Consider the following 25192-nt stretch of genomic DNA (forward strand, 5'->3'; position numbering starts at 1 on the left):
TGGTTCTGGCATGCGGACAATGACTGGGATAATAAAGACAGCACTTCTTTTATGTTAATTTGTCTTAGTTTGGTGTGGTCTGGTTGCCATGTTTGTGTATACTCAAAAAAATGTGATTTTATGTCAGGAAACTGGGCTTTTTTAGATCTTCCACTTTAATGCAACACAATAAGCAATGAGCAAGATTAACGCATAGGCAAACTAGGCATGTGCCTAGGACCCAAACTCATGGCGGCAGGGGGCAGGGGGGGTAAGACGGTTATTCGTTTTTTTTTTTGTTTGTTTGTTTTTTGTTTTTTACATATATAGAGATTTGCGCCTCAACTGGAAAAAATAATTCAATCACTGACATTCAAACCGAGGCATGTGCCCCAAAATCTAAATGTTCTGACAAGTGTTATGCAGATTTCTGTACCCTATAGAATTCTTAATCCCCACATGATTCCTTGCCTGTGCAGATCGTTTTTCAAAGAATGCTGGACGTGCACGCGCAATATTTCTGTGCCCGAGCTCCGCTGTGTTCTCAAACACTACCATTGAGTTCTGCTGCAGTTGCAACAAATATTGTAAATAACACAAAACTAATTCTGTGGCAAAATAAAATTGCAGTACATTCAGCCTCCTGCGTTGCTCAATACATGAAACCCGTGATTAAAGTAACTTTATAAAACTTCATCTTTCTTTTAACACCCTTTCATTTTATTACATGTAAATACTGTTCAGAAACATCAAGCGTTCACGTCTAGCGAGCTTTTAAAAAATGCAGCTGTGTCGGTGTGCAATCAAGAGTACAGCATTCTATAGGGTACAGAAATCTACCATATGTAACACCTGAAGTTCCTTGTATGCCAAAAACATTTACGATTTCTCTGCTCTGGATAAAAAGGTATTTTATTTAATGAAGCAAGTCAAACCCCACCCGATCAACAAAAAAAACAAGGAAACATCATTGCCGATTTTGTGTGCAGTAAATTGTAACGTATTTGACTACACAACAATGTACAGGTATGTTCGTTTTTTACTATTTATTTTTGTGGACTATTGTGGAGCTACCGTTAGTGAACAAAAGTTTGAGCACCCTATATATTACCTTTTTTCAGCTTCATATGGTGTTCCTTGTTTGTTTGAATTATGTGAGAATTATAGCTGTTGTAAAAGAGTGGAAGGCTAGTTATAAAGGCTATAATGTACATAGAGGTGTGTGTATGTATATATGTTTGTATGTATATGTGTGGGGTAGGGGGGCCCCAAGCATATGCTTGCCTAGGGCCCAGTGATGGGTTAATCCGGCCCTGATAAGCAGGGCTAGTTAAAATTGACTGACAACAATTCATATGTACAAAAAATATGCAGGTTGATATAACACAGATATACAATATTAAAATAGCACAAAATCCAACAATCCCCATATTTGTAAATTACAAATTACAGCCCATTCTTATAAAGTTTTGGCACAGGATCCCAACTTTATTTATTTTAAGTTTCTGAACATATTTAATATTTACAAAGAGTATTTTCTTACTTTACAGTGTAATCAGTAAATACCATTTTATCATCAGTAGGTTATAGTACACAACCAGCTATCAAACTAGTAATTCACTGTGCTTTTTAAACAATGGAATAACAAAAAAAAAACATCTGAAAGGCAGAATACGAATATACATTTTTTTATGTTTAATTTCATACAGTACTGTATTTGAAAATGTAGTAATTTTGGACAATAGCAATCAAATGACATGTCTTAATGTACTGTATGTATGATTGCTGCTGTAAACCCACTGCGGTTCAAGATTTACTGCAAATTGCTATACTCCAGAGTTTTTTTAGGATTTCCTACATTACTGTAATCAGGTTGCTGTTCAGAGTTACCCACATTCTTATACTCAGTATTCTGACCTGGGCTTATCATATTCTGAGTTTCAGACACATTTTCAACTGTTTGAACGTGGCCATATTCACGACAATCTTCTTCATTTTGCACATTGCCGTATTCAGGTTGTAGCATCCCTTCTGAACACACTCCTGTCATTCTTAAGTCTGACTGTTCTCCTGTAGAGTCGTGTTGGGCAGTATATTCAGGGCTGTGGTGCAACATGTGATATAACTGATTGGATATAGCACTGTGACTTGTGTTGGTGCGATGGTTCTTCATCTGCAGTTGAGCCACATACCTTGGATTAACTGGGCAGCTAACATACACATTCTTTTCCACTGTAAGTATCATTTTACGATCTTCTGTGCTTTTAGAGGCTTCCACGCTATGTTCTTTTGAATCCAACAGAGTTTCTTTCTTAGATATCGAGACCTGCAATGTGAATAAAATGACTGTAAACGTATAAAGTGACAATTGCTTTCCTCAGCCGGTGCTATATTTTGTGTCTTCGTACACTGTGGGGAAGGCTATTGACAATTCTATTTCCTGCAGCTAATAAGAATCCTGTTTTTGCATTCATAATGCAATCTTGTTCTGTATCAGCCAGAAGACTGCATTTTGTAGCACATCCCTGGCCAACTGTCTCCACCTAGTGGATACATTTAATTTGCTTATCGTTACTACACATCCCTTTATTCATTTGCAGAGTAAACTCATAAATATCACAATTTCCTGAATAATTGTACAAATAACTCAATGAGCTACAATACTTGAGAACATCTTATTAAAAAAAAATAGGCCTTTTCTTCTGTGTCCTTGAGTCTGTTTAACTTTTTTGAATCATCACTTAGCTCTGACAATAGACAGCAATATGTATCTGTAGGTCTAATCTACGGAATATTTGTCATGCTAACTGGAGAATTTCTAAATATTTAAAAAACGTATATCATACAAGAAATGATGTAAAAAATGTCTCTGTGTGTGCGTGTGTATCTTATACTTACCAAGGAGGCTGGTAAACTTGCTTTGGGTCGATATGTGTACCGATAAATAAATATTAAGAATACTTTAAGCACACAGACAAACACGACTCCACATATACCGCCTATCAAAGCCTGAATTATTCTCATGGTTACTGGATCTGTGAAAAGCAATAAAACAGGATGAATAAAACAAAATGTTAATCCAGAGCCTTCCACCCAGGGCTTAAAGAGTAGTGGGGTTCCAAAAAATATAGTGTGACACGTCCCCACATGTTGCTACAACTGTTTAAATAGAGTACCTGTCATTTTTCTTTTCATTGTTAACATCCTGACAGCTATTTAAACCTAGAACTTTAAAGTCGGTTTCAAAATGGCCGCTGTAGTGCACTGGGGTTCGAGATCTGTCCACTAAATAAACATTTTTTAAAAAATCAACAAAGTTCTGGCCTTTCTGTTCCGTACCACATCATGCATCATTATTGCTGTGTTACCTGTTTGACAATGTGGGTAATAATCCTCACACTATCAGTGCACTAGAGCAGACATTTTGAAAAGAGCTTTGAAACAGACTTCAAAAAGTTAAGTGTAAAAAGTTGTCATGATGTTAACAATGAAAAGAAAAATGACACGTTATTTGAACAGTTGTAGCAACAAATGGGTATGTGCAGCGCTATATTCTTCAGAACCCCGCTACTTAATCTTTAAATTGTTCATTTGAACATAGGTCTTAACTTAGGTATTTAAGCATCTGGTTGAAACAAATTATTGCTTTCAAATGGACTGAAAGAGACAGAGTATCACTGTTATCATATTTGCTCTAACTATGTTCTTATTTTTTTATTTGAACCACATAAAACCTTCAGCTAGGTCGTAAAATAGTTAATTATCTCATTATACCTGTTAAACCTGGTATATTAGTTATATTAGTTATCCACTCCTGCATAGATAATACTTACTGGAAAAAAAATCAATACAAGATCCTCATAAAACAGGATATTTTTGTTTAAGCTTTGCTAAAATGTACATATACTTTTTAGTAGGGGTGCTAGATTCTGTTTAATCTATTAAATGCTTAAACTTTAAAAAATATAAAGTTTATTAAACGTTAATTTAAAAAATAAACATTATGAGAAAGTGCTATTAATTATTTTTAAACAAATGTCTTTTTATACATTACCGCATATATGTCTATAATAGGGCTTCTGATTTTCGGTGTTTTACCCCGACTTTTCTACTCTTCTTTAACAATGCAATTGATACCTGTGAAGCCATTCGTGCCTCTCAATAACAACTGAGAAAAGCATTAACTAGTAAAATTGATTTAATTTACAGGTTTTTCTGTGAAACAACTAAACAGGCTTTTAAATTTGACATGCTTTTTCATTTAAAAGCAGAATCGACTAATCTGTATTAATGTAAATATGGTTACCCATAACGGTTGTAATAAAGTGTGTATTATAGCTTGAATAAAGATTAGACGCTTAGAGGCCAGTTTCAGATGGATGCTCTAGAGGCGTGCCGAACTCAATTCAACCACAACGTTTTGACTAAGTCCCAATTAAGTACATGAGTATTGACATCGTATGTACTGGATACAGTACTTTACTTTCATGTTATTTAACATTGTTCCCGTACTGCCAGTGTAAGGGCATAGCCTACATTTTACTTTTTGGTCTCCCTTTTTATCGCAGACAGAACTTCACCTTTTTCGAGCTCCCGAAGATGACCTTGCTAGACACGTGAGCAAAAGGTGAATATCCAGTGACATTGTTTCCACGTGACAAAGGTAGGAAGTACACAACGAAAAAAAACAACAACTCTTGAACAGCGGTTATTTACACAGACACCCTCTTGTTCTTAATATTTGACCTGCACATTTTTGACAAAGTTTAAACGATTAAGCAAAATTAAAAACGTTTGACACTTTACTAACGTTTAAACTCTGAACAATTAACACCCCTACTGTTTAGTAATGTTATTTTAATTTATATAAACCTAACTCCATGGCAGAATTATGAAAGTGTCTGGCACTAGCCTCACAACCCCCAAGTATGTATCATCTTAACCCCACAACCGTAGAAATATAAATATAAATAATCTGGCAAGGGTCTCTTTACTGTGAAAACAAATACGCATTTGTGATCAATCTTACCTTTCTTAGTTGTTGCACAATACTTCTCACTTGCTTTACTGGTCTTACAAGATGTTGGTGCTTTTGTTTTACAATATTGTGTTTTAACAGTGATACAATACTTTGTTCCTGGGGTTAATGTTGAAATAGATATCGTTCTATTTTTAGAAATTATTTCATTTGTATATATCTGGAAAAAAAAATCATGGCATCTTTAGTTTTACCTTAGTTTTTCAATGTACACACTACAACAAAGTTGTTTTTAGGGTGTGAGGGGTGGGTGTGAGGGGTGTGTGTGTGGGGGGGGGGAGGGGGGTGGGGGGAGGGTTAAGTAGGATCTGCTGAATGTGTACAATATATAAAATATATACTAAAAAGGTCCCCTTCCTTATATTCCACCAACTCTATTAAACATATCCACGGCCGTAGCCAGTTATGAGGCACCCGAGGCACGCACCTCGGTTAAAATCATACTAATAAATATTTATTTAGGCCCTTTTACACATTGCTTTGCCACAAAATAAAATGCATTTCATCCCTCATTGTGTGCATATAGCGCTCTGAAATAAAAGACGAAAACCAGAAACCCTAAATATCCATTCTGCTCTGTTTAGAAGCATTTGACTTTTGCATTTGAAGTAAGGGGGATACTTCAAGGTTTATTTCAGACAGTGCGTGATTGACACTGGTAGTTAAGTTGAGGGTTTTGTCGAGTTCATCGGGCTGCAGTTTGCAAGGAGCCTTACAGCTGACCAATCCCATTAATAGAAGTCAAATGCATATTCATGCGTATAACTCAGAACTTATTATAACTACAATTATAATGAATATCACACAAAACTTTATGTATGCAAGCACTCCTGTCTTCTCTGTATTTGGATAATGACATCACTGTTAAAATTCATGTTTGATAGATAAGGATTTAAAACTGTACAGTGTCTACAACAAATATTCTGGCATTAGTACTCTTATGTTCTTTCATATTGAATTTGAATGCATAGAAAAAAGCTACTTAGTTGCACTGCACAAAACCACACAGGTCTCGCAAATTTAGAACCTCAGGTACTCAATATTATACAATAGCATCTTATTCAGAAAAAAAAAACTGTTAACTAAACTTTTGTATTTAAATAAACAACATATAATAATGTCAGATCTTTTTTTTCTTCCGCTATAAAAACTTAAGTGGCGAGTGGCACGGGCAAGTGCCACTGGGATTTTACATGGCTGGCTATGGCCCTGGTATCACCATTGTATTTATACACTAATAGAAAGGGTCTAAGTATATGTGTATCAGTGATGCTTTTAAATATATGGTGGGTAAAAGAAAACTGACAAATACAATACAAAACAATTTTACATTGATCAGCTGTAACTGAACTGTTTGATTCCTTACCTGATTGTCAGGTTGTGAAAGTGTTACTAAGTATTCTAACACTTTCCTCAGAGAAGGTGTCCTTCTCCGCTTGTCAAAAGGAGCAATGTTTATCTGCAGGGAGTTAACCTTTGGTGTTACCTTCAGTTTTGGACAATCAATCACAGCTTCAGAAAAAATAAAAATAAAACTTTTTTTTTTTAATTTTAAAATGATTAGCAGCAATTTGTAATTCAGGACAATGAAGACATTTTGCACAAAGTTACAAAGCCAGCGTACCAATAAATGCATTGTACTGATATTGCATAAAACAATACTGTCATCAAATACACTTACTGTCATCAAAAGGGATGAAACTGCTACTCCCCGTCCAATCAGAAGTAACGTCCAGATCTCTTGCTTGCACCTGCCCATGATATGTTTCTGCATAGTCTGCTGTTTCTGCTGTGAGATCACAAGAAGTTGCAGAGATACCCCAGCATTCTGTTTTGTTTTTCCAGTCTGTGTCCCCGTAACTAAAAAGTAAATAAATGTTAAGCAAACAGGCCTTTCACACTATTGGTACTGGATCTCTTTGGGCTATATTAAAAAAGAAATGCCTTTGCTTTCAACATATGCACTATATGGAATACTTACATTTTATGCTGCACATAGTAGAGTGTTTCGTTACTACTTCCATTCCCTGGTTGCCAATGGAGATTATTTATAAGATTTATAGAGAAGAATTTTACACCAACAGGCTTCAAAGAGTCTCGGGATGAGCAAGTGCCTATAAAAAACAATGATACATTACTTGCAAGTATTTTTGTCTATCTCCTTCTTGGAGAATAAAGCTGATTATGAAAAGAAAAACAAAACAGCATTTAAATAAATAAATAAATACATAAATAAAATCTCTTTTTGATTAATTCAAGTTTGATATTGATGAAACAGATTACCCAGTCATCCCCTTCTCATACTGAGAAACATCCCCAGCGCAGCAAATTAAGATTTGGGTAAGTTTCAGTATGTCATGTTGTAATTATTCCTACAATTACTTCATTAAGTATATAGTAGATGCCAGACCCATAATATTTGTAGGTAAAATGAAACTACAGTAAATAGTAAAAATAATAATACATGTAAATGCTATTATGATGAGATTTCATAGGGCTATAGAGTCTGACCATTAATTGGTTGGTTAAAATATTTTGGGGTGTTTGTAAATACATACCTACATACAGATATACATACATACATACTGTACATAAATATATAACCAAATACATTTTACTTGCAAATGTGTATTGTACTTACCAATTTCAACAGAGAAGAAGAGTACCATGCAATACTGTAAAATCATACTTGCATTTGTTTTCTACAAAGTGACTTAAGCTGGGGAACTTTGCACCAATTTATTAATATATCTCCTTCCTCAATTTAATAGCAGAACAAGACTGAATACAATGTAATTGCACCACTTCCTGTAGTTCAGGTAAACCTAGTTGGCTACACGTTCCAATATTAAAATATTTTATGAAAAAAAAAATAGTATTTTATTTATGCATACTTTTACTTATTCATATATAGAATCATCAGTGCTTAATCGGTTCAAATTGCTGATTGATTTAAAAAAAAGTATCCCAATGATTCAGTATCAACAACATGGCTAGGTAACCCATTCCATACCTTCATTCCATCTCTGTGTAAAGCAGTGTCTCCTACCTTCTGTCTTAAGTCTATCTCCAATTCATTTTCAACTGTCTTCTCTAGTTCTGGTTACTGTGCTGCGTTTAAAGTATTGGTTAGGGTTAATTGTGTCAATTCATTTTAAAAATGTTAAGACTGAAATCAAGGCCACCCTAATTATTCTAAGGCCCTGCCCACACTACATAACCGATCTAGAGAACCATACTCGAAACCGTTCTAATTAATCCAGCTCAACAAGTCCACACTGAAGTAAAATTTCTTTAGTCGGGCTTAATGTGTCCACACACTATTAGAATAGTTTGATTACGGTTTCTAGTAGCGCAGTGAACAGTGGAAATTAATGCGATAGTATCCCACCATGCACTGTGTTTTATTTTAAAATAATGTGTTATGCTATCAATAGATTTCATATTGCTAAAAATAAATAAAACAAGTATTTTGGAAAAAGTAAATATGAACACACACAAGTAGGGCTTGAAGTTTTCGGTTTTATTTTTAATAAGGTGACTTCTCTTAGACAAATTGAGCTGATTCTGTTTTCATAACTAAACTAAAAAAAAAAAGCTGTTAATTACAAAACAATTTTTGTTTTTACCTTCATATTTTGACTGCGCCTAATTCTGGTCCCCTTAATTTTATTTAAAACAGAACTGACAAATTAAGTGAATTATTCATCCCGATCCTACTTTTAACTTCATTTTGTAGTGGCCTATTTTAACGTTGTGCTTTTGATATTTTCCCCACTAGATGTTACATAGATGTTCTGACAGATTTTTTTTTTTTTTAAGGAAAAAAATTAATGCAGTGTGTACACTGATTGCAAGTCCTTCTGGTGCCTGTTCTGTGGTCTCGAGTACGGTATTAAACGCTTCGTAGTGTGGATGCAAACCGTATGTAGCACTTTTAAGCCAGTTTAAAGACAACTAATATGGTTTAAAGGCATAGTATGACAGGGCTTAAGTGTGGTCTCACCAGTGCACTGAACTACTTTTCGTAACTTCCTCTGATTTGTACTCTACACTTTTGACTATAAAGCTCAAGCATTCTGTTTGTCCATTTGCTTCCCCACACTGAGATTTGTTTTTCTTTTTTCCACTGTTTAACAATATTTAAGGCCCATACTAATTGCTTGAAATTTTCAGCAACTTCCAACTACTGTACAAAATCCCCCAAAATTGCAAGTTTGTTTAACACATTGTGGGTTGCTATCATTTATTTATTCAGCCTTGAAACATTATGAAAACAATTGTCTGAAAAGTTTCCAGAACAAGTTCATTATGAAATGACCTTAGGCTCTCTACCAGAATGCAGTTCCTGCTTTATTATGAAGAAAAGAAAATATAACAATACAGACTGTAAAATACAGAAGTATATAGTTCATGTTCAGTCATTTCAAAGTAGATAAGGGGAATTTAATTTGCATAACAGAGAACAAATTTAATTGTGTATATTGTTTTCTATGATCGCAAACTTCAAATAAATCACACAAATTGTGTTTATATTCACTGTTTTAACTCCAGAATGAATTCCTGGATGCTAGTGTAAGTGCAGCCAACAATTGTGTTCCTCACCACACACAAATGTCTACTGAAACACTTGTTTTCAGAGAAATTAGTACATGTTATAACTGCATAGAATAGCCTACAAGGTGAAGTAGTAGGCTCTAAAACACAGAGAAGATTTTAAAAAGACTGATTCTGTGCTTTTAAAATGGTGCTAATAGGGACGAGCCTTGATGGGCCGAATGGCCTTTTCTTGTTCTCAAACTTTTCTTATGTTCTGTTCTAATAGTGACTGCTGTTTTAATGTCTTGACGATGGGAGGTTATATGTTCTTTGCTCTATATGTTTATTTCTTATTCTAAATGACCTGTAACCTGGCTGATTACTACCAGTAGTGTTTTTTAAAATAATATTAAAATAATCCCATTGCACTAAAACTAAGTGTAGCGTGCACGGGGGAAGGCAGCAGTAGGGCTGGTAGGGGACGTAATCACACACACAGAGACATAAGCCCGATATATGCTCCTTGCAAAGGAGCCGGCTCTTTTGTACAGCGGTATCGGCGTTATGCTTGAGTGCGAGAGTACCCGGGTTCGCGCCCGCCCTCCGCCTGTGTGTGGATTTCCTCGCTCTGTGTGATGCGCATGTCTGCGGGAACCGAGAACGCTACATAAGCAATTATTATTAAGCATCCCAAATGTAACGGTATATAAGAAATCACTACAACTTGATAACAACTGAAACTACCTTGACTATGCATAAGCAGATATTACAATTTTAAAATAAACCTAGTAAATGAGTACTTACAACAAAAACACAAAATACATCATAATAATAATAATAATAATAATAGAATGCTCTAAAAACAACAGAGACCTGCGGAACCTATTTACCTATAGTGTAGTTTCGGTTCGGAATGTTTAGAGCCAAGCAACGCCTTCCTGTACGCAGCAGCCACAGTGGGAGGGAGGGGGAAAAAAGCAGATGTAAGTACTAGGAGATGACAATGTGATTACTTCGCATGGAGGGATTTTGTATTTAATTCAAATATTTTAACGAATACTCAAAGAGACATTTTTGCTGACGGGACAATGGCCATTTCAATGGAAACGCAGCTCCAGAGCATATTTGAGGAGGTTGTGGTGAGTAATCCTTTGTTCTCAAATGTGATGATACATTATAGATAAAGTAAAGGTTGTCTGCATGTTAATTAAAGCCAGTTCTAATGGGAAACGTCAGTTTACATATATTTTATAGCACTTGGTTAATTAGCAGTTGGCGTATAAATAAATGTGGTCTAAAGTAACAGTATCATGGCAGAACTTCATAAGTAACAATTATGTAACTATATATATATATATATATATATATATGCCTTACTTTAACTGATGTAGTACTACCACCATACCATGTTTGCTACATCAAACATCACTCGACAGACATGCTTGTCAAACGTGTTCAACTGTACATTAATTTAATTTGTTGTGGGGTGTGGGACATATTGAGAAAAATAAGTATTAGCATTATTACTTTATAATATCGCTGTTCTGCGGGGAACCCTACCCATTACAAGTAATATGATATGGTAGGCTAAATCTTACCTATTCGAAATATTACAACAGGAAAAGTTACCTATTATAACATTTTTACTAGTAACTACCGATAGCCGTAATATATTTGTATTTATTACGTGTAACATATATTGAAAATTGATTATTCATACTCTTTCCCCACCCCCCAGAAAACGGAGATCATAGAGGAAGCCTTTGCTGGGTAAGTGTGTACTGACTTGTTTCAACTGCAATATTTTAATATCAGTTTATGCATCTGGGCAGAGCAGTTTGTTTTAGAAAGTATCAATTGTCAGGGTGATAAGAGTGGAGATGAGCCGCCACAATTTAGAGCTGTTGCTTGCAATTAAGCTGTTTTTAATTAGTATGTCTGTTTGTGTACATATTTGTTTAAATGATCGTAGCTTGTTCATGGACACACCTGAAGATGAAAGAACAAAGCTGATCAGTTGTCTTGGAGCATTTCGACAGTACTGGAACACTCTTCCTCAGGTGAGAAATCAAGTCTTCTGTTCTGATTTTTATTTTTTTTTAGCCAATAGGTTATGGATCAAAAGGTATGGATTCTGTTTGATATTGTGGTGAAAAACTTTTCACTCAGATTGACAAAATACTAATTTACTTAGAGGTACAGTACCGTGGATTTTCAATTTAAGCCATCTGCATATAAAATATACAGTATGTGGACATACTACAGCAGTGCTCCTAGATGCTGTTTGAGAGAAGTCCCTGCTGCAGTTTTTCCTAAATTTCTAAACTGAAATATGTGTTTTTAGGAATCCCATGACCAGTGTGTGCAGTGGATAGTTAGATTCATTCATGGCCAGCATAGTCCGAAAAGAATATCCTTCCTTTACGACTGCCTGGCAATGGCTGTGGAAACGGGCCTCTTGCCACCAAGGTAAGAAAACACATTTGATATCTTGTGGTAAAGGAGGGCACATTTTTATAAGTAATACTACACTGACAACTTTTTTTTTTTTTTAAATCCATCTGTCTGCAGCGTATTGATCAATAAACAAATGTGAGAGTTCAATTATTCAACAACAATACTGGGAAAGCAGAACCATCTCTGTGACTTCACAAGGGACATTATAGTCAGTGTCTAGTGGGAGTGCTTATTGAATACAATCAGTACTCTAGGGTCGGTATTTCTAATCACTTGCATAACTGTTCTAGATTAAATACATCTGTACTGGCAAAACAAAAAAAAAATGGTGTTCTTATTCCTTGTTTAGAGGAAATAAATGCTTATTCATTTGGGAAGAAATGGTTTGGACATTCTCTAGCCCAACTTATTGAGGGAACCTTAATAGGGGAATCTCAGTATGTATAGGGGAATCTCAGTATGTCAAACTTATATTTTTACATGTGAATAAGTGGATGTACAGTAGGTCATCCTTTTTTTTTTTTTCCTTCATGACACTTCTTGTTACTGATCTTGTATTTACAGCCATGATGGGTATGAATGTTTCTGACTTGCTTATTTTTTTAATTGTTCAGGATGGTGTGTGAGGCTCTGATCAACTCTGACAATCTGGAGTGGGAAAGAACACAGCTGTGGGCCTTGACATTTAGACTAATTCGGAAAATAATTGGTGGTGTTGATTATAAGGTATTCTTTGATTAATGTGATTATAGAGTGTCTATTGCTGTAAATGCGGTTGCAAATTGTGCCTTATCCCAAACATAAAGCATGGCGTTCTGGCATATGGAATTCACAGACTTTACCATGATGATCATTTTGTTGATGGCCATAATTAATTCGCAGCTTCCCAAGTGTGATGAACATTTGGTTACAATGACCTACTTATTTGTTCTGTGCATGATTTAAATATCTAGACATTTGAAATGTGTTACTGTTGTACTAAAACATTTATAGGTTTCACACAGACTTAAGTTCAGGAAATCAAAAGACGTTTCATTTAACATTTAGTGTTTCCTTTTTATTTTTTTATTTAGGGGGTTCGTGATCTCTTAAAAGCCTTGTTGGAGAAGATTCATTCTATTCCCAACACAGTGAGCTCTGCTGTTGTGCAGCAGCTCCTAGCAGCTCGAGAAGTAAGACGTTGTTATTAACTTTCTAGGGCCTGTACTATTTATGGTCTGTTTGCACATTCTTGAAACAGGATACTGGTTCTAGTTCGTCAATATACCATACTATTTATTTCCGGTTAACTTAAAAGCTGAATGCTTTTGGATAGGTAGAGCAGGTGGAATCACAACAGTTTTATGTTTGTTTGGAATGGGACAGAAATAATCCCTACATTTCATAGTGGTACCAGCTGGTATGCAGTTGAGGAAGAAATGTGGAGAATGGTGTGAGAATTCACAAATTAGGTTAAATTCACAGTTAGTTCATGTTGACAGTAAATTGTACATTTCACACATGTGAAAATGAAGACAGACGGAAACGGAGTGCAGTTCTCAAATTCGATGGTTTATTATTTACAGGTACTGTATTTATTTAGTCACTGTCAGCCTTGACCACGCCTCCAAAATAATAAACCTGGCTGGTTATTGCTGTCTCTCTTTTAAGAGCTCCCTTATTTGAATCTTTAAGACTGGAGTGTTCGTCTGCCCCGTGCTGCTTAACACCCTCCCCGCGTCCGAACAGTAAAACAAGTCCTTTGAGTTAGTGCAGACTCCTGGGTCGTTACAGTTTAACGAACCTCAGTACCCGCAGGCAGGCGCATCACACAGGGCGAGGCAATCCACACATAGGCGGAGGACAGGCGTGAACCCGGGACCTCTCACACTAAAGCATAGCGCCGATACCGCTGTTAAAAACAGCCGGCTCCATTGGAGGGAGCGTATATCGGGCTTATGTCTTTGTGTGATTACATCACCTATCAGCCCTGCTGCTGCCTTCCCCCGTGCACGCTACAATACTTTACTGTGTAAGTGCCCTTCAATAATTCACTTTTTTCTGTATTTCAGTATTTGTGTGACAGCTAAATATTGATGTAGCACTGTACTGCTAAACTGAGACTTCTATAATAATAAATGCTATTTTATATTGTGCCCTTAAAAGTATCTCAGAGCACTAAGTTTTTAAGCTAGATTTAAAAACCCTTAGTTGCTGAATCCCTGATCTCTAATGGAATAGAGTTCCACAGTTTTGGGACCTAGCAACAGAAGGCCCTGTCGCCCATAGAGCGCAGGCAAGCAGAAGGGACACACAACAGTCTTAAGATCGGTGGAGCGGAGGTTGCGAATGGGTGTGTAAAAGGTTAAAAGATCTGACAAATAAAGAGCCAGCCCATGGAGAGCCTTGTAGGTCAGGAGAAGGATTTTAAAATCCACTCGAAACATAACAGGCAGCCAATGCAAGGCCTCGAACACAAGTGTAATGTTGTCCCTAGAGTGTGACCTAGACAAAATTCTAGCTGCAGACTTTTGAACATATTGCAATTTGTTGAGAATGCTATTATACATCAGCAGCAGGGCGTTACAATAATCAATCCTAGAGAAAACAAAAGCATGAACCAACTTCTCAATATGAAGAATGGATGTTTCAATAGATGCTATCCAAAGAATGTCTTTGTTATTTATTATTATTGTACCCTTTTCTATTTAAGGTTGTTGAGTACATCCTGGATAGAAATGCCTGTCTTTTGCCAGCCTATTTTGCTATTACAGAGATCAGAAAACTCTATCCTGAAGGAAAGCTGTCACACTGGGTAAGTGATAGAACGTTTATACAGATTATCACTTGCATCTGCATTTCTTGTCATGATATATTTTAAGAATGGACTGTTTAATATATAATAGTCTAGCAGCTTAAACTGAAGACTTCAAGGAGATTCAAATTCAGCCTTAGCATCTGATTTGTTTGTGTGACCATGGGTAGATCAGCTGAAGTAAAACTGTTGGAACATTTTGATACACAGTAATACAAAGGGGAAACTTGGTTTTGTACTACTTTCTGTCAAACATAATATATTGAGACAGACATTTTTCTAATGAGCGTTTTGTCAATGTCTTTTGTGTTATAAACCGTGTGTGGTTACACCTACTGGTAAACATTTTTTGCATGGTTTATCCCAGTTAAATTTAGATTTGGTAAACTAACTGTTAAAATTGTTTTTATAGTTGCTGGGAAGCCTTATATCAGATTTTGTTGACAGCTTTAGAGCAACTGCAAGAATTAACTCCATTTGCGGTAAGACCACAATCTTCACATCTAGTCTAACTATTTAATATTCAATAAAGGCAACAAACAGTGATACTGCTGTGTTACATTGACTTGGATATCTGTCATGGTGTATGCTGTTCAAAGGTAGTAACTAAAAAAGTAATGATGGCTTTAGGTACACCCTCTAGAAAACTAGACTCCTACAAATGTGTAGGTTACAGCAGAAATTTCAAAATTTATATATATATACTGTGTGTGTGTGTGTGTGTATGTGTATATATGTATATATATATATATATATATATATATATATAGACACACACACAGTGGTTTGCAGAAATATTCACCCCCTACCAATAATGTCACATTTTGTTGAATTACAAATAATGTATGCACAGTTTTTCAAACAAACTGTTTTTATTCAAAGCTGTAGTGTTTAAACTGAACACTGTTATATGAGGAGGAGGTTAAATGTCAGCAAAACTTGCAAAGGAAATGTACAAAATGAAATTTACTGGTTACATAAGTATTCAGCCCCTTAAGTCAGTACTTGGTAGAAGCACCTTTTGCAGCAATTACTGCTATGAGTCTTTTTGGATAGGTCTCTACTAGCTTTGCACATTAGGATGGTGAAATTTTTGCCAATTCTGCACGGGAAAATTGCTCAGGTTCTGATAAGTTTGATGGGGGTCGTCAATGGACTGCAATCTTCAAGTCTCGCCATATATTTTTGATTGGATTCAAGTCAGGACTGACTGGGCCACTCAAAAACATTAATTCTCTTCTTGTTCAATCACTCCAGTGTGGCTTTGGCTTTGTGCTTTGGGTCTTTGTCCTGCTGAAAGGTGAATTTCCTCCCCAGTTTCAGAATCTTGGCTGACTCAAACAGGTTTTCTTCAAGGATTCGCCTGTACTTTCCACCATCCATTCTCCCCTCTATCCTGACAAGCTTCCCAGTCCCTGCTGAAGAGAAGCACCCCCATAACATTATTCTGCCACCACCATGCTTGACAGTTGGGATGGTGTTGACTGGGTGATGTGCAGTGTTGGGCTTGCGCCAGACGTAACACTTGGAATTTAGACCAAAAAGTTAAATTTTTGTCTCGTCTGACCACAACACCTTTTGCCACGTATCTGCAGTATCATCTACATGCCTTTTCGCAAACTCCATATCTCCTTTCAGATAAGTGGAGTACGCTCAGGTGCCAACAAAATGTGAAAACTTTGCAGGGGGGTGAATACTTCTGCAAACCACTGTATATATATGTGTGTGTATAATATATATATATATAAACCCTGGGCCACTTTCAAATGAAGATCTTATGCCAGTTTCTTTAAAGCACGACAGCTAGAAATGTATACTCAACTCTATTAATTAATCTTCTTTAATATTTAGGGAGATGTAGTCTATTGCCTGTGGTAAACAACTCTGGTGCAATCTGTAATTCATGGAAATTAGATCCAACGACTCTTCGTTTCCCTCTGAAAGGGCTTCTACCTTATGATAAAGTAAGTATGTTTTCTAATATTGTCCTTCAGCATAACTTTATTACGTCAAACATAGGAAAAGGCAGGTACAGTATAGATTTAGTTAGCATCGTTTTGAAAGTAGGACATGTTTATACTAACTGTAATTGAGTAAAAGCAAAAACTGTGTTCCTTTAGAAAAAAAGATGCAACAAAAACAGTTTGCCATTAATATGAAGTACTAATTGATATTAACATTGATATAACTAAGAAATAAGTTGCAGTTTTCCACTGTGCCATGTACTGTTAAGAATATATTGACCTAAATACCATGTGTGTTGCGTTTCCATTCCAGGACCTCTTTGAGCCACAAACGGGTTTGTTAAGATATGTGCTGGAACAGCCATATTCAAGAGATATGGTCTGCAACATGCTAGGTCTCAACAAGCAGGTACTCTACACAACCTCAAGAGTTTTCCTCAAAAGTATCTACACTGTTCTATTCTCTTTTCTTTTGCTGTGGCTAACTAAGGAGATAAGGCTGCTTATTAGATACTCTGTGACATTGTATTGTAGCAAAAGGTAGTTTACAATCAAAGATCTTGCTTGAGATCCTTTTTTGTAGCATATTGATTACAGCTTTTTGAAAGAAAAATATAGAATTTTTTGTTTGCATTGCTTTTTTTCTATAAGGCCAGCCTCCAGTATACTCCCTGCCACACTAGCTCTGACATGATTCCAGTTGCTTAGTTGAAAAAACATGCAAAAACTCAAACGCATAACGGCACATAAAGAAAAAAACACAAAACCCCTTTTTGTTTTTCAATTCTCATTCCTCTCTGAAGAGTTGTCATGATTTGGGGACTGTGTACATTTTTATCACTATATAACTAGCCTCATGGGTAATATTATATAGTTGCTTTTTTCTTTCTTTTTTTTGTTTTTCCTTTTGTGGAACTTGGTCTAACTATTGGGGGGGGGGGGGGGACATGAGGCTGGCCTCATAGTCACTGTTTTGTCTTTCTTTTTTTTTTTTTTTTCTTCCTTTATTTTTGTTCTGTCCTGTCTTGTCCTGCCCATCCTCCAATGCTCTAGACCTTGAACATTGCTCAGGTATGTTCACAATCTTACTGTTGTATTGTGACTAACTAGATGCTGGCCGCTTGGTAGCCACTGATTCCATCTAGATTGTAAACACCTTGGGGGCTTGAAATTACTGTATCAGTGAGGGGCACTCGGTCATTAACTGCAGGAGACCTGTCTATAAAGATGAAGGTTAGCCTGGCTAAAAACATTTTGCAGCTTTAGAAAAAAAAAAAAAAAAAACTACCCAATTCTCAACACAGAAACCTAAATTGTAATAATTATACATATTGACCTTTAAATAATGAAAGAAAACACTGTTCATATGAAGTGCTGCAAGATGTGAATGTGCTCTGTAATATATCTACAGTTACTTGAACAACATATTGATGACAAAAACAAGTGTTAACCCTGCATAGCAAGTTGGTGTAAAACAGACATGTTAAAGATCACCTAATTTTAACAATGATAAAAGGTTGTAAAACAATAGCATGCTTTAAACTTAAAAGTACTACAGTTCTTCATATTGCAAAGCATAACAGTAAAACATCCAATACAGGGATATGTGTACCTATAATGCAAACCAGCAGCCCCGCATCCTGTGATCGCAGAGTGCGGTTTGGAAGATACGGGGTCAGTAACTTCTGCAAATAACTAGGTGCTAATCCATTCAGGGCCTTGTAAGGTAACAGCAAAATCTTAAAATCAATTCTTTACTGCACAGGGAGCCAGAGTAAAGAGGCCAAAACTGAGCTAATATGTTCACTTTTCCTGGTTTTAGTCAGAATTCTAGCGGTGGCATTCTGAACAGGCTGCAATGGTTTATGAGGATTTCTAAGTGACTTTCTGTTGAACACTGACATATCTCTGAATTCATCTCGCTGTATATTCTGCTGTGCAAAATGTCTTCCCACTGGCTGCTTTTGTAGTTAGCAATACCTTCTATATAAGTTAATGTATGTTTAACAGTTTGCAAAAAGGAAAAGGTTAGTTTACAGTTTTGCCCTGACTCAAAAGAATACAATTATTGTTAATATTGCATGATGTTGGTTTATCACTATTCTAATAATTGGCTACAATTTCTCAACTTTAGCTTTCGTCGGATGGCTAAATTAAATTTAATCATATAATTATGAAGTTTATTGTTATAATATTTAATACATATTCAATTATGTTCAAGAAGAGTAAATAAAATAAGCCTAATCATTTTTTTTTCCTTTTGTCACCCGTGCTCTGTTAGTAATCTATTGCTGCTTTTTCTATAAATCAGTTTCAATGTGGACTGCATTTTTTAAATTAAATAAATATTCTAAAATCGAATCTATCTAATGTTTACCTTAATGTGTGCCTCTTCCAAAATGTGATATGTACTAAGTGATGGCAATATATAATTAGTATAAGGTAAGATTTGATGAAATTATTTTGTAAGCTCTGAACTCTAATTATCATGGCCTCATGTTTTACCCTCATCTTCTACAGTTTCAGGGTGGTAAAATGTTTCATAGCCTGGTCTGTGGTACAGCTTTTATTAATTACAGTGAAACCTGAATTAACGGGTCACCAAACTATAACCTGAGCTATAACCTTACTCTGCCCACCTACAATGAAATGTTTAGCACATAATAATAATAATAATAATAATAATAATACACCTATAGTGACACAATAAGCAATAACAATGTAATGGTAAGAGAAAATCTTCATTTTACTCTCTGAAGATCTGTAGGTACAATACTGAAATGCCAGCATATAGCCACAATGCTAAATTGTAGATTATATATAATATGTTTTGTATCCATTCATTTCTATTTATGTAGCATTTTGCTTCCAAACAGCATTCTAGAGATGACATACAGACACAAAACAACAGAATCTGATGAGCAGCCTCATTTATATATATATATATATATATATATATATATATATATATATATATATATATATATATATATATATATATATATAATATTAGAAAGAAACCTGTTTTAAAGTAGAGGAATACGTTAATTTCAAGCCCTGAATCGACTAGTTTTTGCATGCTGGAGTAGATAGTAGTCTTGTCTGTTGTGCTCTGCTGCCAATTGTGGTGTGTTTTTTTTATTCTGGAAATAATTCTCACTGCTCTCAGTTGGTTACTTGTGGTATGTACTTTTGTTGGCGCATACATATTGTGTTTCTGGAAAAATCTGCCGTGGTTCATCTTTTTTTTTTTTTTTTTAATTTTTGGTTTGAAGCATGCTAAAGAAAGCACAATCTATGTATTTTTTTTGAGGTTAGAATATTGGATTAAAGAAAATTGGACAGTTTAGGAATTATGTAAGTTTCGTTATTGTTGCTGAATTATAGCAAATGCAAAATTTAGAACTACAATGCATTTAAGAAGGATAAAGAGCGAAAACAGTGGCTTTATAAAGGACATGAATTAGATCAAACACATTGGGCAATATCTTCAAAGCGGTTACTCCAGTCTTTAATTAACACCTAAAGAGAAAATTTTATGTTAATGTTGCCAAAAGAGAAGCAAACATCTTGAGTGTGCTTGGGAAGCCTTGCAATATATTAGCTAGTTATTTGGAGTAAATGCTTTGAAAATATAGCCCATTGTATTTTAAATGTCAAGGGTATTGCTATTTTTGTTAATGTTGTGACCAATTTTAGAGGTTTAATAACCTGTAGGTAATATCTATGAGATGTAGTTCCTTTCTTAAATTGCTTTCTGTACCCCTTGCCATGTTTTTTATTAAATGTAATTAATCCGATTTACCAAAAAAAAAAAAAAAGACCTTGAAAAGGGGATTATTTTTTGTTGTTAGGAACTCGAACTTTGAATAGTGCTTTGAATTTGTTCCCCTTTATTTTGGATCAAATTTTTGGAATAGTCTAATACCTACAATACACTTATTATTTTCAGTTGTATTTAAATATGTTTACCAATTTCTTCAGGTTTCAATTCATTAATCCATTACTGTTAGACACCATTAATATAGAGTTACATGGCACAAGGTGCAGTAGTCATGGAAATCATTTCTATTACTGAATATTTCAATATCTAATTTTGCTTATCAAGCCTCACGAAAATGCAATAGTTGTGATTATTGAATAATAAATAAAAATATTAAAACCCATAAACAGTGGCATGCAAATCTGAGTCTAATTGGTTTCAAAGGTGTTTTTTCCCATATAAGCCTTAAATCCAATAAACTAACCTTCAAAATAAGCATGGTAAGGTATTGATATCTTACAGATTTAGTTTTTTTTTTATTAGTTTTAGCTTATACCATATTTATTCGTTTTGTTTCTAAAGTATGTGGGACCCTTGCCAGTGTTTAAATCAGTGAAAAGCTGCAGTATATTATAGGTTATAATACAAGTATGCATATTTAACATTTTAGGCAAAATCATTTTCAATGTTTTTCTTTACTAAAAAAAAAAAAAAAAAAAAAAAAATCTAAAGCAGAGCTATAGTTACTTACTAAAACTTTCTGCTATACAACACTTTCCCACAAGAGGGCTTTCTTTTCACTCCTGAGGGAAGAAAACAACTGAATCTACACATCTAAATCCCCAGTTTCACACTGGTGTGCTCTACCCAGGTCGTGACCTGGTGTCATGCAGGTTGGCTATGCGATTTCGCATTGCTTTTTGAAGAAGCAGGGTTGACCTGAGTGACAGAAGCCAGTACACAGTGTTCATAGGCAATGCCCCGGAAGCAGCAACGTTCACTTGACAGAATAAACAGAAATGTTCCTAGCCTAAACCTTCATGCAGGTATGGCCGTTTGTTACTTCGTCCGCTCATCATGCATTTTGTCTCGCTCAACCCGGGTCAAAGTGTGTGGACCCACATCCCAGGTACATGGTTTCACACTATGCGGGATTGTGACCCGGGTAGCCAGAACCCAGGTAGGCGTGCCAATATGAAAGGGGCTTTGGTAATACTATTGAAACCAAAGGCTAGTAAAGCTTGCCTGTTGTGGTTTTCTTAAGTAAGTTATTCTCAACGAAAAGATGTGGAATTCAGTTTGTTTGTTACTTGTTGATACTGGCGCTTTAAAGTGGTAAATACTAAGCATATAACATTTTACCAATAGGAAATAATTTTACCAGTACCTAAAAAAAATAGATCAGAACAGATGAAAAACATTCTGATGTTATGATGTTATCCTTAAATATGCACATTCTAAAACCCTACTAGACCCAAATTTCAATGTTGTCAGTAAGAAAAGAACCGGCTTATATGATTGTTTTTACATGTTCCTAAGATTAAGGTTATTTTTATGCTAAAAAAAAAACAGATTTTAGCCCATGAGGTTAATATGCCATGTAATATAGTGCAGCTTTCTTGGATCCAGGATTGTGTTTTGGTTATGAGTGGTTCTGTCTTCATTTCATGCATTGTTATCTATTTCCTGTAATATTTAGTAAGTCCCTCTCTGTTAAAGAAGTGACAACCAAGGCTTATAACATTTATATTATATTATTAACATTGGCAAGATTATCGCTGATAATCTTTGACATGAATACCTTATGTTATTTACTTCCTGTTTACTTCAATTGGGGATGTTCATGTACAAAAAGCAAATAACAATAATGGGGAAAGTGATAATCTTGTTAATGCTAACAAGAGGTAAGAAAATAAATGTAAGGCTTGGTTATCACTCCTATAAGGCTCCTATTAGAATACTGTATGTGGTTCTTGCCTTGCAGCACAAACAACGCTGCCCAGTGCTTGAGGACCAGCTGGTTGACCTGGTGGTGTACGCTATGGAGCGCTCGGAAACAGAGGAGCAGTTTGACGACGGAGGAACCAGCCAACTGCTCTGGCAACACCTCTCCAGCCAGCTCATTTTCTTTGTGCTGTTTCAGTTTGCCAGCTTTCCTCACATGGTGCTGTCCCTCCATCAAAAGGTAGATTTGATATAAATAGGTCATGGAATGCTGTATACTGTTAAGCATGTGAGAGAAAAGAACTGGATTGATTAGTGCGACTAATGTTTTGTCATCATCAATCGTTATCACCCAGTGCTTTTTATTTTTATATTAAAAAAAAAAAAAATAGGGTACCGCTGGATTTAAATGACTTGCTAAATGGAATGTATTTGTTTCATTGATGTGCTGCCTATACATTAGTACTAGAACTATAGTTAAACTGTATATGAGTTTTCATACTTTATTTTTACTTTACCTTTATGGTCCTGAGTTCACAACAACTTTCAAAAGGCTTTTAAATTACCGTAATATTGCAGATTCATATTTGGTCCCAGTTGAAAGACCCACGCTGTCTTCTTGATGTCTGCAGTCAACTTGCATATTAGCTATATTTTAATACCGCAACATTATTTGATACCAATAGGACCTGAGCCTGCCAATGAATTAAAAATGAAATACTGACTATTTGTACGAGGCATTAGAAGAGAAAGTTTGAAAGTACTGTATAATGTGCCATGATTTTTGCTGTTGCTGTTTTACAGTTGGCTGGTCGAGGTCTCATTAAAGGCAGGGACCACCTGATGTGGGTGCTTCTGCAGTTTATTTCTGGCAGCATCCAGAAGAATGCATTGGCAGACTTCCTTCCTGTCATGAAACTTTTTGATCTTTTATACCCAGAGAAAGAGGTGAGAAGTTGCTCTGCTCACAGGACATTGAGGATTTCATAAAGACTTTTAAAAGATAACTACTTGTTCTCTCTTAAAACATTTAGGTAGGGAGTACTTTAACAGGTGAAAAAAACACAATGATATATATATATATAGTCCATGCAATAAGAAGTAATAAAAATACTTTGAAAGTCCCAGTCATAGTTTACAGGTATTCATGAGAAAGTATATGTGGTCTGTTGGTTGAGATTTCAAGGACAAAGGTTGAGATTTCAAGGGGTTCGGGCAGTAAAGTAATTTACATTTGTTTTTCATTCCAGTGCATTCCTGTGCCTGACATTAACAAGCCCCAGTCCACACATGCCTTTGCTATGACTTGTATCTGGATTCATCTCAATAGGAAGGCCCAGAATGACAACTCCAAACTTCAGATACCAATTCCTCACTCTCTTAAGCTTCACCACGAGTAAGTCTGTCCATTACAGTTGTTTAACTCAAATCCATTGATTGTTTATTTGTGAGTCATGGAAGTACTTGCTGTATTCAGTGTATGCACTACAGTATGGCTGGCATGACTTTAAACCATAGTAGTGTTCAATTTGTTAGTGTGCAACACAGACATTTCTTGCTGATGTATTTCTTAAATCAACTCGGGGAAGAGTGTGGCAGAGGGACATGTTGATGGTTACGCTTTGGTGTACCAGCTGTACTAAGAGAGAAGACTTGCTTCTGTTGAGGACACAGCGACGCTTTGAAAAAAAAAATATGTCACAAGAATTTGATGACTGAAATAGACAATTACATAGAAAGGGAATTTAAACCAGAAGAAAACGTCAGTTACAATAATTCATTTCATATCCATAACAAGGTGCTCTTTTAAGGTTTGTGACAGTAAAAATGAAGCCCTTTATATATAATTCATGCATGAATACCATTCTTGGTTGTAGAAACTATGTTGGCAAATCCTGTGTATAGTTGGAGGCTCTGAAGTTGTAGAAGTAGGTGAGTGGGATGCTTTTTGTGCTTCCATGAAGTACTGAATGGACTCTGAGCCGATGGAGTTTGGGCTACAAATATTAAAACTGCCCAATTCCATTAGATACAGTAAATGCATATCCTACACCATAGAGATGTGTACACAATTTAGTAACTGATCCTAAAGTACTGTGTTTTTGTGTATTTTATAATGAGAATACTGTTTATCTATTATGAGAACATGGGCAATCTGTTAGTTTTGGTTTGGGAACAGTTACGTAATGGATGTGATGGTAAATCTTTTGTCTCCCTTTAACATTGGACATTTATATTGCAGTAAAGGACATTAAAAAAAATACATGAATGCTGTGTATTGTCTATATTGTAGTAGCTTTTGTCACTTCTGATTTAAATAAATAAATATTTGTTTCTGTTTTAACCTAGGTTTTTGCAGCAAAGTCTCAGAAATAAGAGCCTTCAGATGACAGACTACAAGATTGCACTGCTGTGTAACGCGTACTCCACTAACTCTGAGTGCTTCACATTGCCTATGGGGGTTTTGGTAGAAACCATCTATGGAAATGGCAACATGAGGATCCCTCTTCCTGGGACAAGCTGCATGGCATCTGGATCAGTTTCCCCCCTGCCAATGAACCTGCTGGATTCACTGACAGTGCATGCCAAAATGAGGTGAGCAGACTATCTTTGATTCACAGTGAATTGATTCTTTAGATTTTATATTGACTTGTGAAAATAGGTTTGTATATAAAGTAAAACCTTCAGTAATGCACAGTATTTTTTTTTTTTGT

At 35.6% G+C, this 25192-nt stretch overlaps 2 protein-coding genes across 3 annotated transcripts in view; one reads left to right on the plus strand and one right to left on the minus strand.

Moving 5' to 3' along the window:
- Positions 1 to 778: 778 nt before the first annotated feature.
- Positions 779 to 7731, minus strand: LOC117410907 (interleukin-20 receptor subunit alpha-like). The gene is made up of 7 exons (XM_034017850.3): positions 7659 to 7731; positions 6999 to 7131; positions 6699 to 6877; positions 6384 to 6529; positions 5009 to 5177; positions 2878 to 3014; positions 779 to 2305 (listed from the first exon to the last, which is right to left on the minus strand). The coding sequence occupies exons 1-7, from the start codon at positions 7702 to 7704 to the stop codon at positions 1793 to 1795; spliced, it is 1323 nt and encodes a 440-aa protein (XP_033873741.1). The 5' UTR covers positions 7705 to 7731; the 3' UTR covers positions 779 to 1792.
- Positions 7732 to 10395: 2664 nt separating this feature from the next.
- LOC117411162 (mediator of RNA polymerase II transcription subunit 23) overlaps positions 10396 to 25192 on the plus strand; it is a 32700-nt gene continuing 17903 nt past the window's right edge. The window contains exons 1-15 of one of the 2 annotated variants that reach the window (XM_034018394.3): positions 10396 to 10695; positions 11295 to 11326; positions 11529 to 11616; positions 11901 to 12025; positions 12628 to 12739; positions 13087 to 13185; positions 14706 to 14807; positions 15220 to 15289; positions 16659 to 16771; positions 17085 to 17180; positions 17825 to 17842; positions 22519 to 22719; positions 23283 to 23426; positions 23729 to 23874; positions 24828 to 25073. In XM_034018394.3, the coding sequence (XP_033874285.3) occupies positions 10645 to 10695; positions 11295 to 11326; positions 11529 to 11616; positions 11901 to 12025; positions 12628 to 12739; positions 13087 to 13185; positions 14706 to 14807; positions 15220 to 15289; positions 16659 to 16771; positions 17085 to 17180; positions 17825 to 17842; positions 22519 to 22719; positions 23283 to 23426; positions 23729 to 23874; positions 24828 to 25073 (1643 nt within the window). In that variant the 5' untranslated portion in view covers positions 10396 to 10644. The remainder of the gene's footprint in view (positions 10696 to 11294; positions 11327 to 11528; positions 11617 to 11900; positions 12026 to 12627; positions 12740 to 13086; positions 13186 to 14705; positions 14808 to 15219; positions 15290 to 16658; positions 16772 to 17084; positions 17181 to 17824; positions 17843 to 22518; positions 22720 to 23282; positions 23427 to 23728; positions 23875 to 24827; positions 25074 to 25192) is intronic. The other variant, XM_034018395.3, reaches the window with a different exon arrangement.

This window comes from Acipenser ruthenus, chromosome 6 (genome assembly GCF_902713425.1).
Source record: "Acipenser ruthenus chromosome 6, fAciRut3.2 maternal haplotype, whole genome shotgun sequence".
In the NCBI taxonomy this organism is placed as follows: Eukaryota; Metazoa; Chordata; class Actinopteri; order Acipenseriformes; family Acipenseridae; genus Acipenser; species Acipenser ruthenus.